We start from the raw sequence: 18,425 nt of genomic DNA on the forward strand, positions 1-18,425 counted from the left end.
TTGATAAAGATAACATGGGGGAAATCACATATGCTACATTGATTTCTTTGGGGGTGGGGAAAGGCATGATAAAAGCAAGAAACAAAATACCAGTTTTCTTGCAACATTATTGTCTACCCTGAATGTAAATCTCGTTTTGGAAATGCCAAGATAAGATATATCGCTTTTCATCTTTCCAGCACAGCTTACATATTAATAAATTGTTCTACATTACACAAAACTACACATGAATCATGCAGAGGTTGGATAGTCTGGATTATCAAACACATCATATATTGATGACAGATCATGATTAATAATGTGAACAGCAATGCATAACTGCGTAAAAAAAAAAAACTTAGTTATTCTCTTTTTCAGCCTTAACCCTCAAGCTTGCTATATAAATTATGGAAGTATTCATTAGCAATGAATAATTTACTTTGTATTAACTAAAATGCATTATAAACTAAAGCTTGGGGATCATTTTTTATTACTTTTTGGGCCGGAGTGCAAATCTTCTTCTACTCTAATCAATTATTACTTTGTCGCTGATTGTAACTGGCAGGGATTATAAAGCAGCATTTGAACCATATTGTAGTTACTTGGCAAAAAGAAAAACGAAAAAGATACAACAGTGAGGTATTCTGTGATGCTGCTTGCCAACAAGACAAGATCAGAGCCAAATTTAGCCAAACCGTCTTATGCCAAAGGCAAACAGTCTGTAATAATTTCATCCCAATGAATAAATGCAATTCCCTGAACATAAACCATATCTTGGATCGTTGCACACAATTACAAATAAATAATAGAACTTTTAATATTCATAGTAGCGTATTTATTCAAATAAATATTGTAAACTTGGATTAGTTTTGCGTGGGCACTTTGTTTGACAAAATAAATGTTTCAAGGATAGGAAGCAAATTAATCAAGGACTAAGAGTGTGTGTGGAAACCTTCTGTGTTTCATTGGGAACAAACGAACCTATATATTATGTGTTAGCAAAACTTAAATATCTTAATTATTAGTTTAAAAGGGAGCGTTTTTCAGCTAATCCCTGTAGCTGCAACATAGCACAGTACCAAGTGCAGCTGGCTTTAGAATTATAAATGTTATACTATTTCATATTAATTGTAGGTATTATTAAAAATGAGCAAGAACCTGTTATGCATATACAATGCCTAATCTGGCTAAGGCCAAAAATTGTTTAGTCAAGTAAAAAACAGCTCTGACTTCTCATTAAACCTTTGGTAATTTCAGTGTTTCTGAGACCTGCTTTGCATCATTTTTTTATACGTATCCCTCTTTTCCACTGCACATATGACTGTGTGGGGTATTTTTTTTTCTATTACTGGCAAACCCACAGCACAGTTTATCCCATTGATCAAATGAACAGCTGTGTTGGCTCATGTTTGCTTTCTTCCATGATTAATCAAAATACCCTGACCTTAAATAGCTTTTAAATTTTGATTCCATACACAGAAAACATTCAGCCACTTAAAAAAACAATGAGGGCAAAATGAGAGAAGCAGAAATAATGAGGATTTATTTGATGGAGTAGATCAGGGGTGGTCCAACCTTGGCAACCTTAAGACTTGTGGATTTCAGCTCCCAGAATTCCCCATCCAGAGTGTGCTGGCTGGGGAATTTTAGGAAGTAAAGTCCACGGGTCTTAAAGTTGCCTAGATTGGACACTTCTGGTATAGGTTGTTGTTTAGATTCTAGCATTTCTTCGGGATGAGACCAGAAGGTACGAGGCCCTCGTGAGATCAGTGACCATGGATTGATTCACTTCATGCATATGTTGAGACATAAAAAGGACCAGTTGCTCCTTCTAAAGGAACACCTAAAATGCTGACATGTGAACAGCTCATTCGTCTTTGTCACAGCTTGCTCACAAGAGCGGAAAGCTGAAATGCTTTTGGGACGGACTTGGGGAACCGTCTAAGTGTATATCATAGAAGCAGTGAGTAACCAGAAGAGAGAGATTAATGAAGAGATATACCATATTTTTCGGAGTATAAGACGCTCTGGACTATAAGGCGCATTTACCTTTTTTGGTGAGGAAAACAAGAAAAAGAAATCTGCCTCCGAGCAATTTTGCCTCATTGCAGCAAACAGCAAACTGCCTGCTTTACTTTCATTTTCGTTTTCGGCATAGCTTGATTAGCACTAGAAAAAAAAATCTGCTCCCAGCAATTTACCTCCTTGCAGCAAGCAGCAGAGGCCCCCGCAAAACAGCTGAGAGCAAAACAGCTGAGAGTCGGGAGGCCAAGCCAATCAACTTGTGCTAATTAGGCTGTGCTGAAGCTGAAAGGAGCTGTTTCTTCTTGCTGCTTGCTGCAAGGAGGTAACTGCTGGGAGGCAGAGGCCAAAGGGTGGGGGCCAGTGGGTGGGCGGGGCTACATTTGGTGAATAAGATGCACCTAAATTTTCACCCCCTTATACTCTGAAAAATACAGTAGTTGGATCAGGTCAATATGATGGAGACATACTATACTGAGAAACACTGCACACACCTGAAGTTTTCAAGAAGAGACTGGACAGCCATTTGTTCAGAAGCGTATGGGATCTCCTGCTTGGACTAGAAAATGTCCAAGGTCTCTTCCACCCCTATTATTCTATGTTCTAGACGTCATTAAGGTTCTACGTTCTCAAATAACTTACCTATATTCCCTGGAGAACTCTGTGATTTCCATGTCGTTATGCAGCCACTTAAATTCCAAAGGCCAGCTTCCTTCTGCCAAGCAGGTAAGAATAAGGCGGTTTCCTTCCAGGTGCGTCTGAGGCAAACTGGGTTCCGTCTTGAAATAGGGAGCTACATCATCTGCAAGGAAACATATCACTTTAAGATATTTTTGATGCCTTATGTAAGAGCCTTGGTGGTGCAGCAGACTAAAGTGCTGTTAAGTAGCACCAGCTGCCTGCAATTACTGCGAGTTCAAATCTCACCAGGCTCAAGGTTGACTCAGCCTTCCATCCTTCCGAGGTAGGTAAAATGAGGACCCAGACTGTGGGGGCAATAAGCTGACTTTGTATAAAAAAGAACGTCCACAATATATACAATATATACACGGGCAAACAATTGATACAAACTTAAGGTAAACTGCTCCAAACTCGATTGCAGAAAATACAACAGAAAATACGACTTCAGCAACAGAGTGGTCAACACCTGGAATGCTCTATCTGACTCCATTGTTACATCCTCTAACCCCCACAGCTTCAACCTTAAACTGTCTACCGTGGACCTCACCCCATTCCTAAGAGGTCCATAAAGGGGACGTACATAAGCGCACCAGTGTGCCTACCGACCCTGTCTTACTGTCCCCATTTATATGTATTTCCTTTTTTTCCATGCTTATGTTCATACTTATACTTGCTACCTTGTACATGTTTGACAAACAAATAAAATAAAATAATAAAAAATAAGCCACAAGCTCATTTAACATGATGTATGAACCAATATTCACCCAGCACTGCAGACTGCAGGAGAAAGCTTGGGTTTTCAGGACCATGGAGAGCAACCTTAGAGCTAAAATTTAAGTCAATGGCTGCTCCAGTTCTCTTAAATCCAAATCTCTTAAAATCAAGCTCAGAGAGCACCCAGGATCCCAAAGTGAAGTGTTCCCTCACTTGAAAACACTGGGGCAGAAGCATTGTGGGGCAAATCAACAAATGTTTCTTCTGTGCACGCAGAGCACGTGCCCATGAAGCCAATTGTTGAGATAAGATAGCCAAAGGAGAATGGATCAACCCTCCCTCGAATCTTGACCAAAGTAGACCATCTCAGAGGATGAAGACTGAGCGTTTTGTCCTAGTCCCTTGAAACATAGCAATGCTACACTGCACACAAGTACCACACACCACAAGAACGGAAGACTATGCAGAATTAAATTCAATCAGCTACATTACGCTTAATACGAGAACCCAGCTTCTAAGCTGCCCCCACCAATCATTGGTCACCCTCAATAAGACAAGACGGGAACACATCAACGCCTGCTTCTCTTTGAACAGACAGCAAAAACCAAGTTGCCCTTTAGAACAATTCCTGCAAGCAACTGTAGAATGTGTGTGTGAGAGATGGAGTAGCCGAAATTTATAAGTGTTTTCTTTGAAATAAAACATAGGAGACAGCAATAAATAGGGGAAAGGAGTTCCTCAAGGATGGGTACATTCTGTAATAGATTCTAGTTCCGCTGAAGCCTGTGGCAAAAGAGAATCTCAGTAACATATTTTTTGTAAAACGGCCATATTTTTTTTAAACCAAACACGCAAAATATGTTTCCAAACTACGTAGGAAAAATCGGAAGAGTTCTGGATAATTATGAACGCTTTGCATGTTTCAGACCATAAACAAGCAAGGAAAGCTTCCCTCTGGGGTTTTCATCTATCAATTAAAATTGCCACCATGTGACAAAGGCAGCTGTGGATTAAAATTTACTAATCCACTTTCTTTTCCTTGGGAACTATTGAGCTGAGCCATCCAGTGAAGCCATGTCTGAAAACTAGTTACCCTAATTAGCTCTTTGTACCCATTTTCATTTGTTTACAATCGACACGCAAATTAACAGGAAAATAATGCGACACTGGGGAACGTCCTTGTTGCTTCTCTCTGGCATAGCCGTGTCTCCATTTTCTTTACTGGGCGCTACCCAATCATTTGTATCTGCTTAAAAAGGGGCGGCTAACAGTTACGAGCGCTGGCCTCTGTACAGCCAATGAATAATAAAATAGATGCTAAATGATTGTCTGCAGACTAAAAACATCATTCTTCGATTAAGTGGGCCCGCAAATTAATTCTCTACAAGTGAAGATGCCAGGGTCCCCAGGACTTGACTTGAGAATCTGATGCTGGACATTAGAAGCTGGATGTTTGTTTATTTTTTATTAACTTTGTGTTGCTCTGAGTCTTAAGAAAGAAATTGCTTTTTATACACCACCGGTTTGTTTGTTTGGCAAGCAGTCTCAGCTAGACGGGCCTACTGCATATGTTAAGAACTGTAAAAGCAAATCCGGGCATCAGTTTTCCCTCTTTCCAAACTCAAGGAAACTGAAGCAAGCAAGATCTTGAATGTCTTACGTCAGAAGTCGGCAACTTTAAACACTCAAAGAGCCATAAAGGTCCTAACCGGAGGCCCCCATTTAATTCTGGAGCCGACCAGAAGTCTGGTTCCCCCATCATAGTCTCCTCCTAGTGTGGCATCCGTTTTCCTCTACCTGTCCTAACCGAAAGCCCTATCAATTGTGGAGCCGACCAGCAACAGGGAGCCGCAGCAGAGGGATGAAAGAGCCACATGCGGCTCCAGAGCCACAAGTTGCTGACCCCTGTCCTACATTCAAGTTTGATGATCCATGACCTTGGTCTTTCACTATCGGACAACTTCTCAACTGGAACACATCAGAGCAATAATCTAAACCCGAAGTACCCTGGTCTCTTAAGAGCCTTGGTAGTACAGTGGTTTAAAGCACCCTGTTATTAACACAGCTGTCTGCAATTACTGCAGGTTCGAATCTCACCAGGCTCAAGGTTGACTCAGCCTTCCATCCTTTCTAAGGTAGGTAAATTGAGGACCCAGTTTGTGGGGGCAATAAGCTGACTTTGTAAAAATATACAAAAGAATGAAGGCTATTGCTTAGCGCATTGTAAGCCGCCCTGAGTCTCCGGAGAAGGGCGGCATATAAATCAAATTAAAAAAACAAACAAACTGTATTTCTTATCGTGCCTGAGAATTCAACAGCTGTAGGTTGCTGAATAAATGCTTATGAGCCACATTAAAGATCTATTCAGGCAAGATTATAAGAAAATCATCAAACTCGGGTATTTTTAGAACTAAAAATTAGCAGATCAGAACATTCTGAAAAGCATGATTTATAAAACAGCATGATTTATAAAACAGGCCAATGTTCTGCAAGATTTATTTGAGCCCATTAAAAAAAAAAGACATTCGTTCAACTTTTTGTTTACGTATTATGCAAATATCTTTCATTGAGCTAAATAAGCAGTGCAGAATAACGTTTGTTTGAAACAAAATTAAAATATAATCCTAGACAAAACCTCATTGTAACTAAGGATTCCAATGCAAATTTGCATCATTCTTCCCACATTTTTTTTTACTTGATTTGATGTTTAGAGTTGATCACGTAGGTGCCTTTTTTCCAAACAATGTTCCCATATATTTACACCTACAGCTAAAATGGACAGACATTAGCTACCAGAAGAGCTTCTGAAAGTACATTGTTGTTTTTTTATTTTTCCCAAATGGGAAATACAAGAGATGAAATGTTACACTATTGAGCAACAGGGGACACACCAATTATGATCTTGCAGTGGCTTCGGAAGCACAACAATTCCACAAATCCGTCCTGTGCATGACTTAGCCAAAGCTCTCCATGAGCTTTGTGCAATTCTTGCTTTTCTGTTTTCCCTTTTGGATATAAAAGAACAAGCCAAGAGACAGCTTGAAGTTATATGATTATGTCCTATGCAAAATATAGTAAATACTTTCCAAATCATCCAGGAAACTAAAACTTAATTCCATAACACAGTTTCCTTTAAAAAAAACTCTAAACTTTTTTTCCCCCTGGACTGGATACAAAGGGAAGTTATAACGCACAAAAGGTTCTGGGCTGATTTGTACACATGCCAAGCAATTGTATTAGGCTGCCAGGGGCTCTCATAAGTATTTCAGTTTATGAAGCTGATACTCAGCTGCTCATGACAACTCATCTCTCATGTTTGCTACATCACAACTAGTGCAGAGTCACAACAAACTCATTCTTTGAACCTGCATCCCAAATCTGTGGAACTCTCTAGAATGAGCTTTGTTCTTTAGCTGAAGTTTCTTAAACTTCAGGGCTTATAAAAACAGGAGCAAATTGCTACAACATGCAGAAGAAAGCAGACAAAAGATGCGTTTTTCATCTGGATTTTCCACCCTGGTCTCACCACGATGCCACCAAGTAGACAGAATAGTATAGAATAGAATTATTTATTGGCCAAGGGTGATTGGACACAGAAGGAATTTGTCTTTGGTGCATATGCTCTCAGTGTACATAAAAAGACAAGATACATTCATCAAGAATCATAAGGGACGATACTTAATGATAGTCATAGGGTACAAATAAGCAGTCAAATCATATCAGTATATCAATATCAATATAAATCGTAAGGATACAGCAACAAGTTACAGTCATGCAGTCATAAGTGGGAGGAGATGGGTGATGGGAACGATGAGAAGATTAATAGTAATGCAGACAGTGAATAGTTTGACAGTGTTGAGGGAATTAGTTGTTAAGCAGAGTGATGGCATTCAGGAAAAAACTGTCCTTGTGTCTAGTTGTTCTGGTGTGCAGTGCTCTATAGCCTCGTTTTGAGGGTAGGAGTTGAAAGAGTTGATGTCCAGGATGCAAGGGGTCTGTAGATATTTTCACAGCCCTCTTTTTGACTCCTGCAGTATGCAGATCCTCAATGGAAGGCAGGTTGGTAGCCATTGTTTTTTCTGCAGTTCTAATGATCCTCCGAAGTCTGTGTCTGTCTTGTTGGGTTGCAGAACCAAACCAGACAGTTAGAGAGGTGCAGATGACAGGCTCAATAGTTCCTCTGTAGAAGACTCTCTGGAACTAACAAGGTTTTCTTCCTCCTAGGTTTATCAGTTCATCTGAAGGTCTTCTTTTAACAGGCACTCCTGCAGCTGAGATTCAAAGTCCTCTGAACGTATATCCAAAGTGAAAAAGATGGTATGACTTACAGTATTCAAATTTATGAGCTGTAAAGTACACTATAACTCACACACCCCTAAGGATGTTCAGAAAAGCAGCAGTAGCTCAAAATAGCTAACACCAATATATTCTAAATGGTAATTATGGTATCCTATTTACCAAAACAGATGATGGTCCTGAATTTTCGACAAACCGTCCAAAAGATAGAGGGGAAATATATATATTTTATGCCTCTATTACCGTATGCTCAGCAAATCTAAAACGACTCTCTTATTTTTATAGATAATTTTAGCGGGGAGAAGCCAGTCTGCATTTCAGGGTGAATGGATGTAATAAAATCCATCAGAGGCTAAATGTGACTCAGACAATCACAGCAGTCAGACGAAACCTAGGAGTTGTAAGAAGGGAAAACTCTGCTGGAAGGAGGCAGTCGTTTGTATGCTCTAACAGGATTCCCCCTGCAATCCAGACAATCCCCAGTAATGAAGAGATCAAAGTAATCTCTAGATCTAAGAAAAGAGCTCAGAAACCTTTAGATGAAGCCTGGTATCTTTATCACATCTATGCAGAAGTCACCTTCCAGAATCACAGTCTAATAATCTCATTTTCCTTTTCACATTGATTTATGGATTCTGGCAAAGGTAGGGCCGGAGGAATTTAGTAATACATCATCAGGCATTTAGACCTTAGCAGAATGATGAGATGCAGTAACACTAAAAAAAGAAGAAGGAAAAAAAAAGTGGAAGGTTTTATTTAGTCTCTCAGGATGGTCCCGGGTAGATTTTCTACTCGTTGGGGAATCTGGACTCTAGACATTGCTTACAGGCCTGTAAATGCAAGGTTAATTGCCTGCAACCCATGAAATCTTCGATTTATCTCATTTATGAATTAGATTCCGAAACAGGGCCGGACTTGCTTAGGTTATCAACAGAGTGTTTTGCCAATGGAGCTTTGCGTTTGAAAACTGTGCAGTAAGCAAAGAATATATATATATACTTTTATCGTCTTCTAGCTTTATTGAGTCCCGAGATAACTCTTGATCTCTCTCGTCGGGATTGCTATTTGTGTTTTAATAAAGAAGGGCAAGTGTGAAGAATAAAAACGTGTGCATCTTGCTCTACACACCATTGCTTCCGAAACAAACTGAATGAATCAGAGGCAAAATTTGAAATGTGGAAAAACAGGAGCAGTTTTCCTCTAACTGAAAAGTCCCTCTCCCTGGCAATGATCAACAACAGCGAAGAAGCCAACATAGGGTTTAATTATTCCCTTTATGGAAGACGCAATGTATATTATTACAAAATTACAAGCTAATATGCTATCCGTTCATTTGGCACCGTTTCAGTCATGCTGTTAATTAAAAGCTGGAACCTCTCAAAACCACTTTTGCCTCGCCTGTGTTACTCTGAAAGCGAAGAGAAGAAAAAAGCAATTTGGAGATCCTTTGATAAGGTTGGACACGGTTGTCCAAAAATCCTTCAATAAACAGACCTTAAAGAGATTGGCACATGATGCCAGGTCTTCCCGAGGGATTAGTTGCCGAAGTGTAGGGCCCAACCAGAGAGCAGAGGGGTCTTTCAATTTTTAAGGGGCATGGATAAATTATATCGCTAGACTGATTCACTTCACCATAACAGAAATGTTTTTAATGAAAAGGGCAGGCTAAGCTTTGCATGCAGAATGGCTGAGCTATTATCGTTGTTGTCAAATATTTATTGCAAAAGGTACTACGGGTGGAACTTGACTTATGACCACAATTGAGCCCCCACATATATGTTGCTAAGGGAGAAATTTTGTTAACTGAGCTTTGCCCCATTTTACGACCTTTCTTGCCCTAATTGTTAAGTGAATCACTGCAGTTCTTAAGTTACTACACGGTTGTTCAGTGAATCTGGCTTCCCCGTTGAGTTTGCTTGCCGGAAGGTCGCAAGAGGGGATCATGTGACCCTGGGACACTTCAACCATCATAAATATGAGTCGGTTGTCAAGCATCTGAATGTAAATCCCGTGACCACGGGGATGTGGTCACTTATGAGTCACTTTTTTAAACGTTGGTATAACTTGGAAGAGTGACTAAACAAACTGTTGTATGTCAAGGACTATCTGTATTAGAGACTGAGCTATTGGGAATTTGTAATTTCCATTTTCTTCACTTGGAACTGTTGTGGTCCACACCAGGGGTGAAATGTAAAATTTGTTACTACCGGTTCTGTGGGTGTGGCTTGATGGGGGCAGGGATAATGTGACTGGATGGGCGTGGCCAACTTTTTTTTAAAAAAAAACTTTTCAAAGCATTTTTTCCAATGCTTTGCAAAGCCTCTCTGCCAATCAGGCAACTCAGCTGGGATCGTCAGAGACTTTTCAAAGCATTTTTTTTACCACCTCTTCGGCCAAGAGGTTGCAGAAAAAAATGCTTTGAAAAGCCTTTGACAATCCCAGCTGAGCCGTGTGATCATCAGAGGCTTTTTTTTTACTTTTAAAAGCATTTTTTCATCGGAAGAGGTTGTAGAAAAAATGCTTTTAAAAGTTTTTTTAAAAAGCTTCTGATGATCGTGTGGCTCAGCTGGGCATGGGGAGGGAAGGGGACAGGGATTTTTGCTACCGGTTCTCCGAACCACCCGCCTCCATCGCTACCGGATCAGGCGATCCGGTCCGAACCGGGAGCATTTCACCCCTGGTTATGAGCCACTTTTTAAAATGCTGGTGTAACTTGGAACAGTGACTAAACAAATTGTTGTACATCAAGGACTATCAGTATTAGAGACTGAGCTATTGGGAATTTGTAATTTCCATTTTCTCCATTTGGAACTGTTGGGGTCCACGGTCTTTGTCATCAGCATAGGCTAGTAGGACTTGTCTTTTAAAATAACTGGAGAACTCCGGATGGGGCAAAGGGATTTAGATTAAACAAAGTGACATCAATCAACTGTGAAATCAAAACTCTCTCCTCCAGGGGGGAGGAGAAGAAAAAAAAAATCACCTTAGCTCATTTGATAGGAATAGCTCCAGTTCCTGAAACTTTCATATGGAAATAAAATGAGATGTGCTTCTAGAAAGGGAATGTAGACATAAAATCTCCCTCTCCTCCTCCCCCCCCAAAAAAAGGCATTATCAGAACGGTTTTGAACTTTGAGGATATAATGTAGTCACATCAAAAGGCATCGCGAAGCCCGTCAGAGAGATCAATCATCTTTAGTCATTAAAGGCAAAATAAATATTCAGCTCTTTTCTGATATTTTTTTTCCAGAGATGGCTGTGATTACTTAAAAAAAACTTTTTTAAAAAAAGGCCACTGCCTTTGCAGTTCAGGTCAAAAACCACTTGGGGAATAGTCAACGTTTTATTTAGCACGCGCTAAACTCATTTTTGTACAGCCTTCCTTGTGGGTGAACATTTTTTTTCTTTTTCATTTTATTCAGAGCAAGGGACTTGGGCAGTTCATGCTTTTATATGAAGGTATTGTGGAGACTGTGGAGCTGGCAGCAGAGTCGGACAGTGAGGGGAGGATCATGGGCCAGTCCTGGAGTCTGGGGAAGGCTCGGACGAGGGCTCTGCATCGGAGGCAGAGAAAGGGCCATCTGGGAGGTATGTGCTGCCTCCAGAGCCTCCAGATTTGGACCTCAGCGAGGCAGAGGAACCGGGGGGAGCCTGTACCCAGTGTGCGCATGCGCAGAACTGCCAGAAGGCAAGAACAGCTAAAACAAAAGGGAAGACTCGGGAGTAAGGCTTGGAGATGATTGGCCTCTCCCATAAGACTTAAAAGAGGAGCAAAGGCACATGGGCCCTTTGCAGGAAAGCAACGTTGTTAATTCTGTTTCTTGTCGGCATCTCTCTTTGATTCTGGACTCCGTGTGGCTTTGCCAATTAGGTCTTTGGCAGCATGTCAAGGGAGATAAAGGTGGGTGATTATCCCGAAGGACTTCTCCGGAAGGACACTTTATAACTAATTGGGACTCCGCTGTGAATGAACAGAATTCACAGCTGTTGCCATAAAAGAGGTTTTTGGGACGACTCCTGTGTTTTAATGACTCAGGAAGCCTAAGTCAGGACAGAAGGTGCTCATCCAGTGGGAAAGGCAGAAGGAACAAGGAGGCAAATGGGAGTCCTTGACTTGAGCCCAACATTTCTGTCACTAAGCACGACAGTTGTTGAATGAGTTTTGTCCCGTTTTACGACCTTTCCGGCCACAGCTGTTATGCGAATCAGTGCAGTTGTTACATTAGTAACATGGTGGTTGTTAATGAATCTAGCTTCCTCATGGGCTTTGCTTGTCAGAAGGGGATCACGTGATCTTGGGACACAGCAACGGTCATAAATATGAATTTTGATCATGTGACCATTGACTTTGCTTGTCGGAAATTCGCAAAAGGTGAACATGTGATGCTGGGGACACTGCAGCTGTCACACATACATGCCGGTTGCCAAGTGCCCGAATTTTGATCAGGCGTGAAAAACAGTCATAAGTTCCTTTTCTTAGGACCGTCGCAACTTCAAACCGTCACTCAACGAATGTTTGCACCTGTCTACTCTTTAAAATGATCCCAAGGAAAACCTGGAAAAGCTTCTGTCTTCAGGAGGCAACACATTGAAAGTGCATCGATGGAATGGCAAGCTGGGCTGGAGAATTATGCCCAGAATGAAAACTCATTACGGTTTCATTGTGTCTGTTTGTAAGAGCTGCTAAGAGTTCAACCAGGAAGAAAAGATGAGCAAGCAAGACTGCGTCACTCCTTGGAAGAGAAACACAACGGGGAGAATTTTCAGTGGGAAACCTTACAACCCGCACACAAATACAAAGATTGGACTTTTTCCCCAAACTGGTTATTATACAGATTCAGATGAGTAAACAGAATCAGTCATTCTCTGGACTTGTAAAAGCCTCTGCTTTAATTAGCAACACAATGCACGATGCAATTTCCCTCCTCCCTCTCCCCCCCCACATTTTTTTTTTCATCTAAAATGCCTGTGGCGAGTGCTTCCATTCAAAAAAAAAGTGACAGGGATTCTTTGAAACTCGGTTCTCTGTTAATTCGCTGAAGGGCCACTACATACAAGATCCATACATGGGAGATGCATTTGTCTGAAATGGTATAGGGCGGGTGTCAGGAACCTGTGGCTCCGGAGCTGCATGCGGCTCTTTGGGCCCTCTGCTGTGGCTCCCTGTCGGGTGATCCCACTGCTGGCTGGCCCTGCCCCTCACCCTCCCCTCCCAGCCACTCCTCGCTTGGCCTGAGAAGGTAAGGGTGACGGCAGGAGATGGAGAAGCAGCCGGGACAGAGACAAAGAGATATATAGAGAGAGGGAGAGAGAGAGATACAGAGAGATGGGGGAGAGAGGGAGAGAGGGGGGAGGGAGGGAGGGAGATCAAAAGAGTTTTGTGGTTCCCGGTGTTTTTTAACAACTGCCCTAATGACTGGCTGGGTAGGTGTGGCTAGGGGGTCATGTGACTGGTGGAAGTGGGTGACGTAAAGTTGGCCATGCCTACCCAGGTTTTGTGACTCCTGGTGTGTTCTTTTCTGTGGGAAATGGATCCAAATGGTTCTTTGAGTGCTTAAGGTTGCAGACCCCTGGCGTAGGGTCTCCTGCTAGAGGTTGGGAGTTGAACTAGAAGACCTCCAAAGTCCCTTCCAACTCTGATGATGTTCTATGTTCCAAGAATAGCTTCAGTTGGTTTTCCTTAAAAGGAACTGACCTGAAATAGGATCTCACCCAAGGAACACGACAAGAGGAGACACGTGCATTCACACAAACCACCCAGGCCATAGTCCAGAAGTCATTTGGGTTGGTAGTTGAGAACAGATGATGAGTTGGGGGCTACCCAAAACCTAGCTCGGTACCATCCATGGCCTTCCAGTTCTCCGGTACCTGATGTCCAATGGGAGAGCCGGAGATAATCGATCTTAAGTGCTTCTAGGCCCTCTGTTTCATTCTGTTCATCCAGATGTGAAACATTTAATCTTTTTCTGTCAGATGTTTTATCGGAAGCCGATTCCCTTGACCAGTCCGGTATTTGCTATCCTGAGGAAAATGCCAAACGGCAGCATTTATCATCCTTCATATTTCATTTGTGCCTTGAAACAGCTGGAGCCATGTCCAAATTGAGCCAACATTGAATAAACTCTTTGTAGTGGCTCCTGAGGAATCTTTCCGTCCCGCTGAGGCCGTGCTCGGAGCGTAAACCCCGATTCAGCAAAATTGCTCAATGGGAAAGAGCCATGTCTGCTGCTCATTTCTTTTTCTTTCTTTTTTTTAAACTCTCTACTGCATCTCACAAGCGCCTCCAGTCATCTGTTTCTATTGCATAATATATAATTTAAATGACAATTCAGAATTTGGACCAGATGGATGTCTAACTCAAATTCACAAATATGTTTCCTAAGAGCAAAAACTATTAATAATCTAAAGGGTATGCTTTGAAAAACTAAGGGGAAGGGAAGGGAGGGGGAGGGAGGGAGGGAGGTCCACATTGTATTTTAATCGACACCCTACAAAATCTCTGGGTGAACTTGAGATGACCCTTTATTCTCCTTTGGTGAGGGTGTGTTTCAGGATACCTTCAGTGATGGGTTCCTCCCGGTTCTGCCAAGCCGGTAGCAGTGACGATATGACGTCACCGAACCGGTTCTCCCTGGATACTGGATGTTTTTTTAAAAATGCTAAATCATAGTTAGCATTTTGTGAATGAGCTTTAATACTCATTAAAGCTGCGGTGGTCAACCACCTTGCTCTCCTAAAATGACCACAAGGATTGGCTTGAGAAACTTGTGCTCCACTTTCTGTTTACTGATGGCTCTTTGGCAGTTTCTTGACTGGGTTGTTGCCTACTTGGTGGTTAGTCTGAAGTTGACTTTGGAGTTAATCTATACTGACCTGGGTGCTGATTGCTGGTGGAGAGGTGCTGGACAGTGGTGAAATCCTCCGAGGTTTGCCACCGGTTTGCTGCGGGTGCATGCACAGTGAGCTCCAAACATGTGCTTCGCATGCCAAAAAGGAGACTTAAGAAGGTAAGTAGAACAGCAAGGGGGGAGAACAGCTGTTCCGCACGATTTAGATTCACTAGAAAGCAAGATTTCCTGCTTTCTAGCGAATATAAATTGCGCGGCACAGCTGATTATCGGAAATACCGGTTCGAACGAACCGGTAGCATTTTTTACTACCAGTTCACCGAACCGGTAGCTTTTATTACTATCGGTTCGCCCGAACCGGTGTGAACCGGTAGCTTTTCACCTCCGGTGCTGGGGTCTTTTTGTTCCCTTTTGGGCTGGTTGGTTGTCTCTTTTGCACAGTCTGTAGATGTTGTTAATGTCTATGTGTCTGTTGATGGCTGATTCGTCTGAGTGCCAGGCTTCTAGAAATTCCCTGGCATTTTTGGATTTGGCTTGGTCTAGGATGGTCACATTTTCCCAATTTGAAACTAGGGTTCAATCTGTCTATATGTTGTGAAATGAAAGAATTTCCGTCATGCCGTCTGACTGTTCATGGATGCCTTCTGCCAATCTTCTGCCTGTTTGTCCTACATAGTGGTTATTGTAGCTCTTACATTGTATGTTGTAGACGACTTCTGTTTTTTTCTTCTGGGGCTGCTGGGTCTTTGGAGATTGTTCTTATATCTGAATGTTTTTAAGTGCTTTATTTAAACTGGTTATGACTGGATTTAAATATTAGCGCTAGATACCATAACAGACGTTTAACAGTATTAATACTTGCTCTGTTGTGCAAAAAAAAAACAACAATCCCTTTTTTAAATAGAAGAATTCACCCAGTGCCATCTGTTTACACGTTCTTGTTTTCACACATAACAAACTAGTACATCATTAAGCTGTGCCGCTGTAGTTACACATATCATTGAAAGTACATCCTTAACCACAAACCTTGACTGATGTAAAATGGATTAAAATAATAGCATACTATTATTTGCTCATTAAAAAGCAAATTAGTTGCATTTTGTGTTGTTTGCTGAACAACCTCAGGCAATGCTTAACAGGTGCTAATTCCAAAATTGGTTTCAGGTGCAAATAGATTAAATTAGCATGTTTCATGATTACAGAAAACATTTGCTGGACAAAAGCCAATTCAGAAGGCTAACAGCAAAGCAGAAGCATTTTCAAATTAAAGGCAAACCCATTAAATTAATAAGTATTACAGACATTTTTTTACATGCATTTCTCAATAGCTTGTAGCATTTGTCAACAATGCATTCATTTGCATAGATCTAACCTATCCTGGGTGATAAATATCAAAACCAACGTTGTCTAAATTACTGGCACACTGACGAAAAGAAAATATCAGAGGAATAAAGTAAACAAAACAATATATCCACTCAGTTGCCCTATCTGCATCAAATCTATTTACTGCTTTAATAACTGGCAGGTACTAATAAAAATGTGGATATTATAGTTAGAAACTGGCTAAAAAAAAAATGCACCCGGTCTGTTGGAATTGGGCAGCTAACAATTTTGAATAAAGATATAAATTACTCTTGATTTTAAACAAAAAAAAAAGCAATTGTATCTGATAACAAGCAAGTAGCCATACCTCTACTTGGATATGCACTGTATTTAAATATACTCTGGAAAATGCAGATGTCTTTTTTTTTTTTTAAAGTAGATAGAAATATATTTGGCTTTTTAAGTTGATGTGTTTTTTGGAAAGTGGGCTTGAGAATGTTAAGCACCTCTCAAGAGAGATTTAAAAATGAAAATTTCCATATAAAATAACTGCCGACGTTGTTATAAAAACACTCTTTTATCAAGGAAAATTGAAAATAGGGTGGGGGGAAAAACCCATTTACAGGAGAGAAACGTAGAAGCACTGAAGTCTCAAAAGCTTCGTTGATATTTGGGGTGAATCAAAATTCTGTTTAAAATGGATTCCAACGAAAACTCCCACCAGAAGCTCGCTTTCCCGTACGGATTTTCCATCACAATGTAAGGAAATGAGGCTATCAGTTTTATTTGAATTAATCTTGCGTCTATATAAATAATAATATAAATATAAAATGATAAATAATATAAATAAAACCTGGAGTCTCACCCAAGGTTGCCCAAAACAAACCATGGACCCGTGTAGCATTTTGATCAGACATCCTGTCCTGTCCTCCTGACCTCTTACGATACAAAAGAGGCATTGACATTTTTCCATTTAAGCCAGCCCAATTGACTTAATGAATCCTGTGTTTGCAATATTGAGTTCGGTTTTGGAACAGCGTTGGATGAGAACGCTGCCCAGTGCTAACAATTTTGGTCTCCTCCGCCAGCAAAATATCCCACAATAGACGCAGCCAGAATGTTCTCTACACAGATTACAAAATCAAATGCAAATTACTGTTGGCTCCGTTTAACAATTGAAGGCAAGAACCACTGGCAACCGTTGGTAATTCTGTCGGATGAGGGAGAAGAGAAGGAAAGTCGGGGCAAAATGAAACTTTTAAGTCATCCGATCTGGTCTTTCCCATTTCCTTCCCTCTAGTACAGGTGGCTCTCGATTTACGACAATGCTTGAGCCCCAAAATGTCTGTTGTTAAATGAGTTTCGCCCCATTTTATGAGCTTTCTTGCCTCGGTTGTTAAGTGAAGCACTGCAGTTGATAAGTTAGCAACACGGTTGTTAAGTGAATATTGGCCTCTCCATTGACTTGGCTGGTCAGAAGGTCGCAAAAGGGAATCACGCGACCTTGGGACCTGGCAACGGTCATAAATATGAATCCCCTTGCCAAGCATCTGAATTTTGAGCATGGGGGAATGCTGCAAAGGTCGTAAGTGTGAAAAACGGTCATAAGTCACTTTTCTCAGTGCAGTTATAACTTTGAGTGGTCACTAAATGAACTGTTGTAAATCGAGGAGAACCTGTATTCCAGTTATAAAGATAACGCTAGAAGCACCTGGTATGGATCCTTTGACCATCCTTCTCTAACCAGATCCCCTACAGAGTGCAGAAAAGTAGATCTGACTCATGACATAGAAGTCAATCCCTCCCTCCCTCCATTCCTTCCTTCCTACCTTCCTTCCTTCCTCTTGCTCACCTCCCTGCCGCCACTGATGGACTGATCTGGGTAACTCTTCCTTATTATGCTGGACCATCATGTGTGAAAGACCAGGTCCACCTTGAAGGTCCAATTAAACTGATTTATTAAGGAGCATGGTGGCTCATGTGGTTAGGATGCTGTGCTGGCAGTTAGCAAGCTCATGTTCGAGACCCAAGTCCTGCTGCATGATGGGGTGAGCTCCTGTCATTCGCTTTAGCTCCTTGATGGGGATATGAAAAGAGCCCCTATGGGTGTTCCCTGGGCAATGGTGATGTCAGCAGCTAATCCTTTCAACTCAGAAGCACCTTAAAAGGCACCCGACACGAATGGGACACAATGGGAACTCTGACCATCCTTCTCTAACGTATTTCTCTTCAGAAAAGTAGGTCTGATTCATGACACAGAAGTCAGCGGAAATAGCCTGACTGATTCTTGTAGCCCAACAAACAAGCCACAGGTGTGCTTCCCCAAGACCCTAAAACGAAGGAGATTTACCCAGAAATACCCTTTCTCGGTTCCCTACTTATGCAGATGTGATGCTTCCAAAACTTAATTTGTAAGTCCAAAGTTTGCAGCAGTGGTGAAATCTGAACCGGTTTGTCACTGGTTTGCTGGCCGCGCATGCACGGTGCATGCCAAGCATGTGCTGTGTGCGTGTGCATGTCCAGTGTGCACCAAACACGCACTATGCACACATGCACAGTGCA

The 18,425-nt window shown here is 41.5% G+C and overlaps 1 protein-coding gene across 2 annotated transcripts in view; it reads right to left on the reverse strand.

Annotated features, from left to right (window-relative positions):
* The window catches only part of SDK1 (sidekick cell adhesion molecule 1), a 426,731-nt gene that overhangs the window by 343,438 nt on the left and 64,868 nt on the right, over positions 1-18,425 (reverse strand). The window contains exon 2 of one of the 2 annotated variants that reach the window (XM_070955387.1): positions 2,644-2,803. In XM_070955387.1, coding sequence (XP_070811488.1) covers positions 2,644-2,803 — 160 coding nt within the window. Of the gene's footprint in view, positions 1-2,643; positions 2,804-18,425 lie in introns of those variants that run through there. The other variant, XM_070955388.1, reaches the window with a different exon arrangement.

This window comes from Pituophis catenifer, unplaced genomic scaffold (genome assembly GCF_029215685.1).
Source record: "Pituophis catenifer annectens isolate HBS135680 unplaced genomic scaffold, rPitCat1.0.hap2 SCAF_16, whole genome shotgun sequence".
Taxonomy (NCBI): Eukaryota; Metazoa; Chordata; class Lepidosauria; order Squamata; family Colubridae; genus Pituophis; species Pituophis catenifer.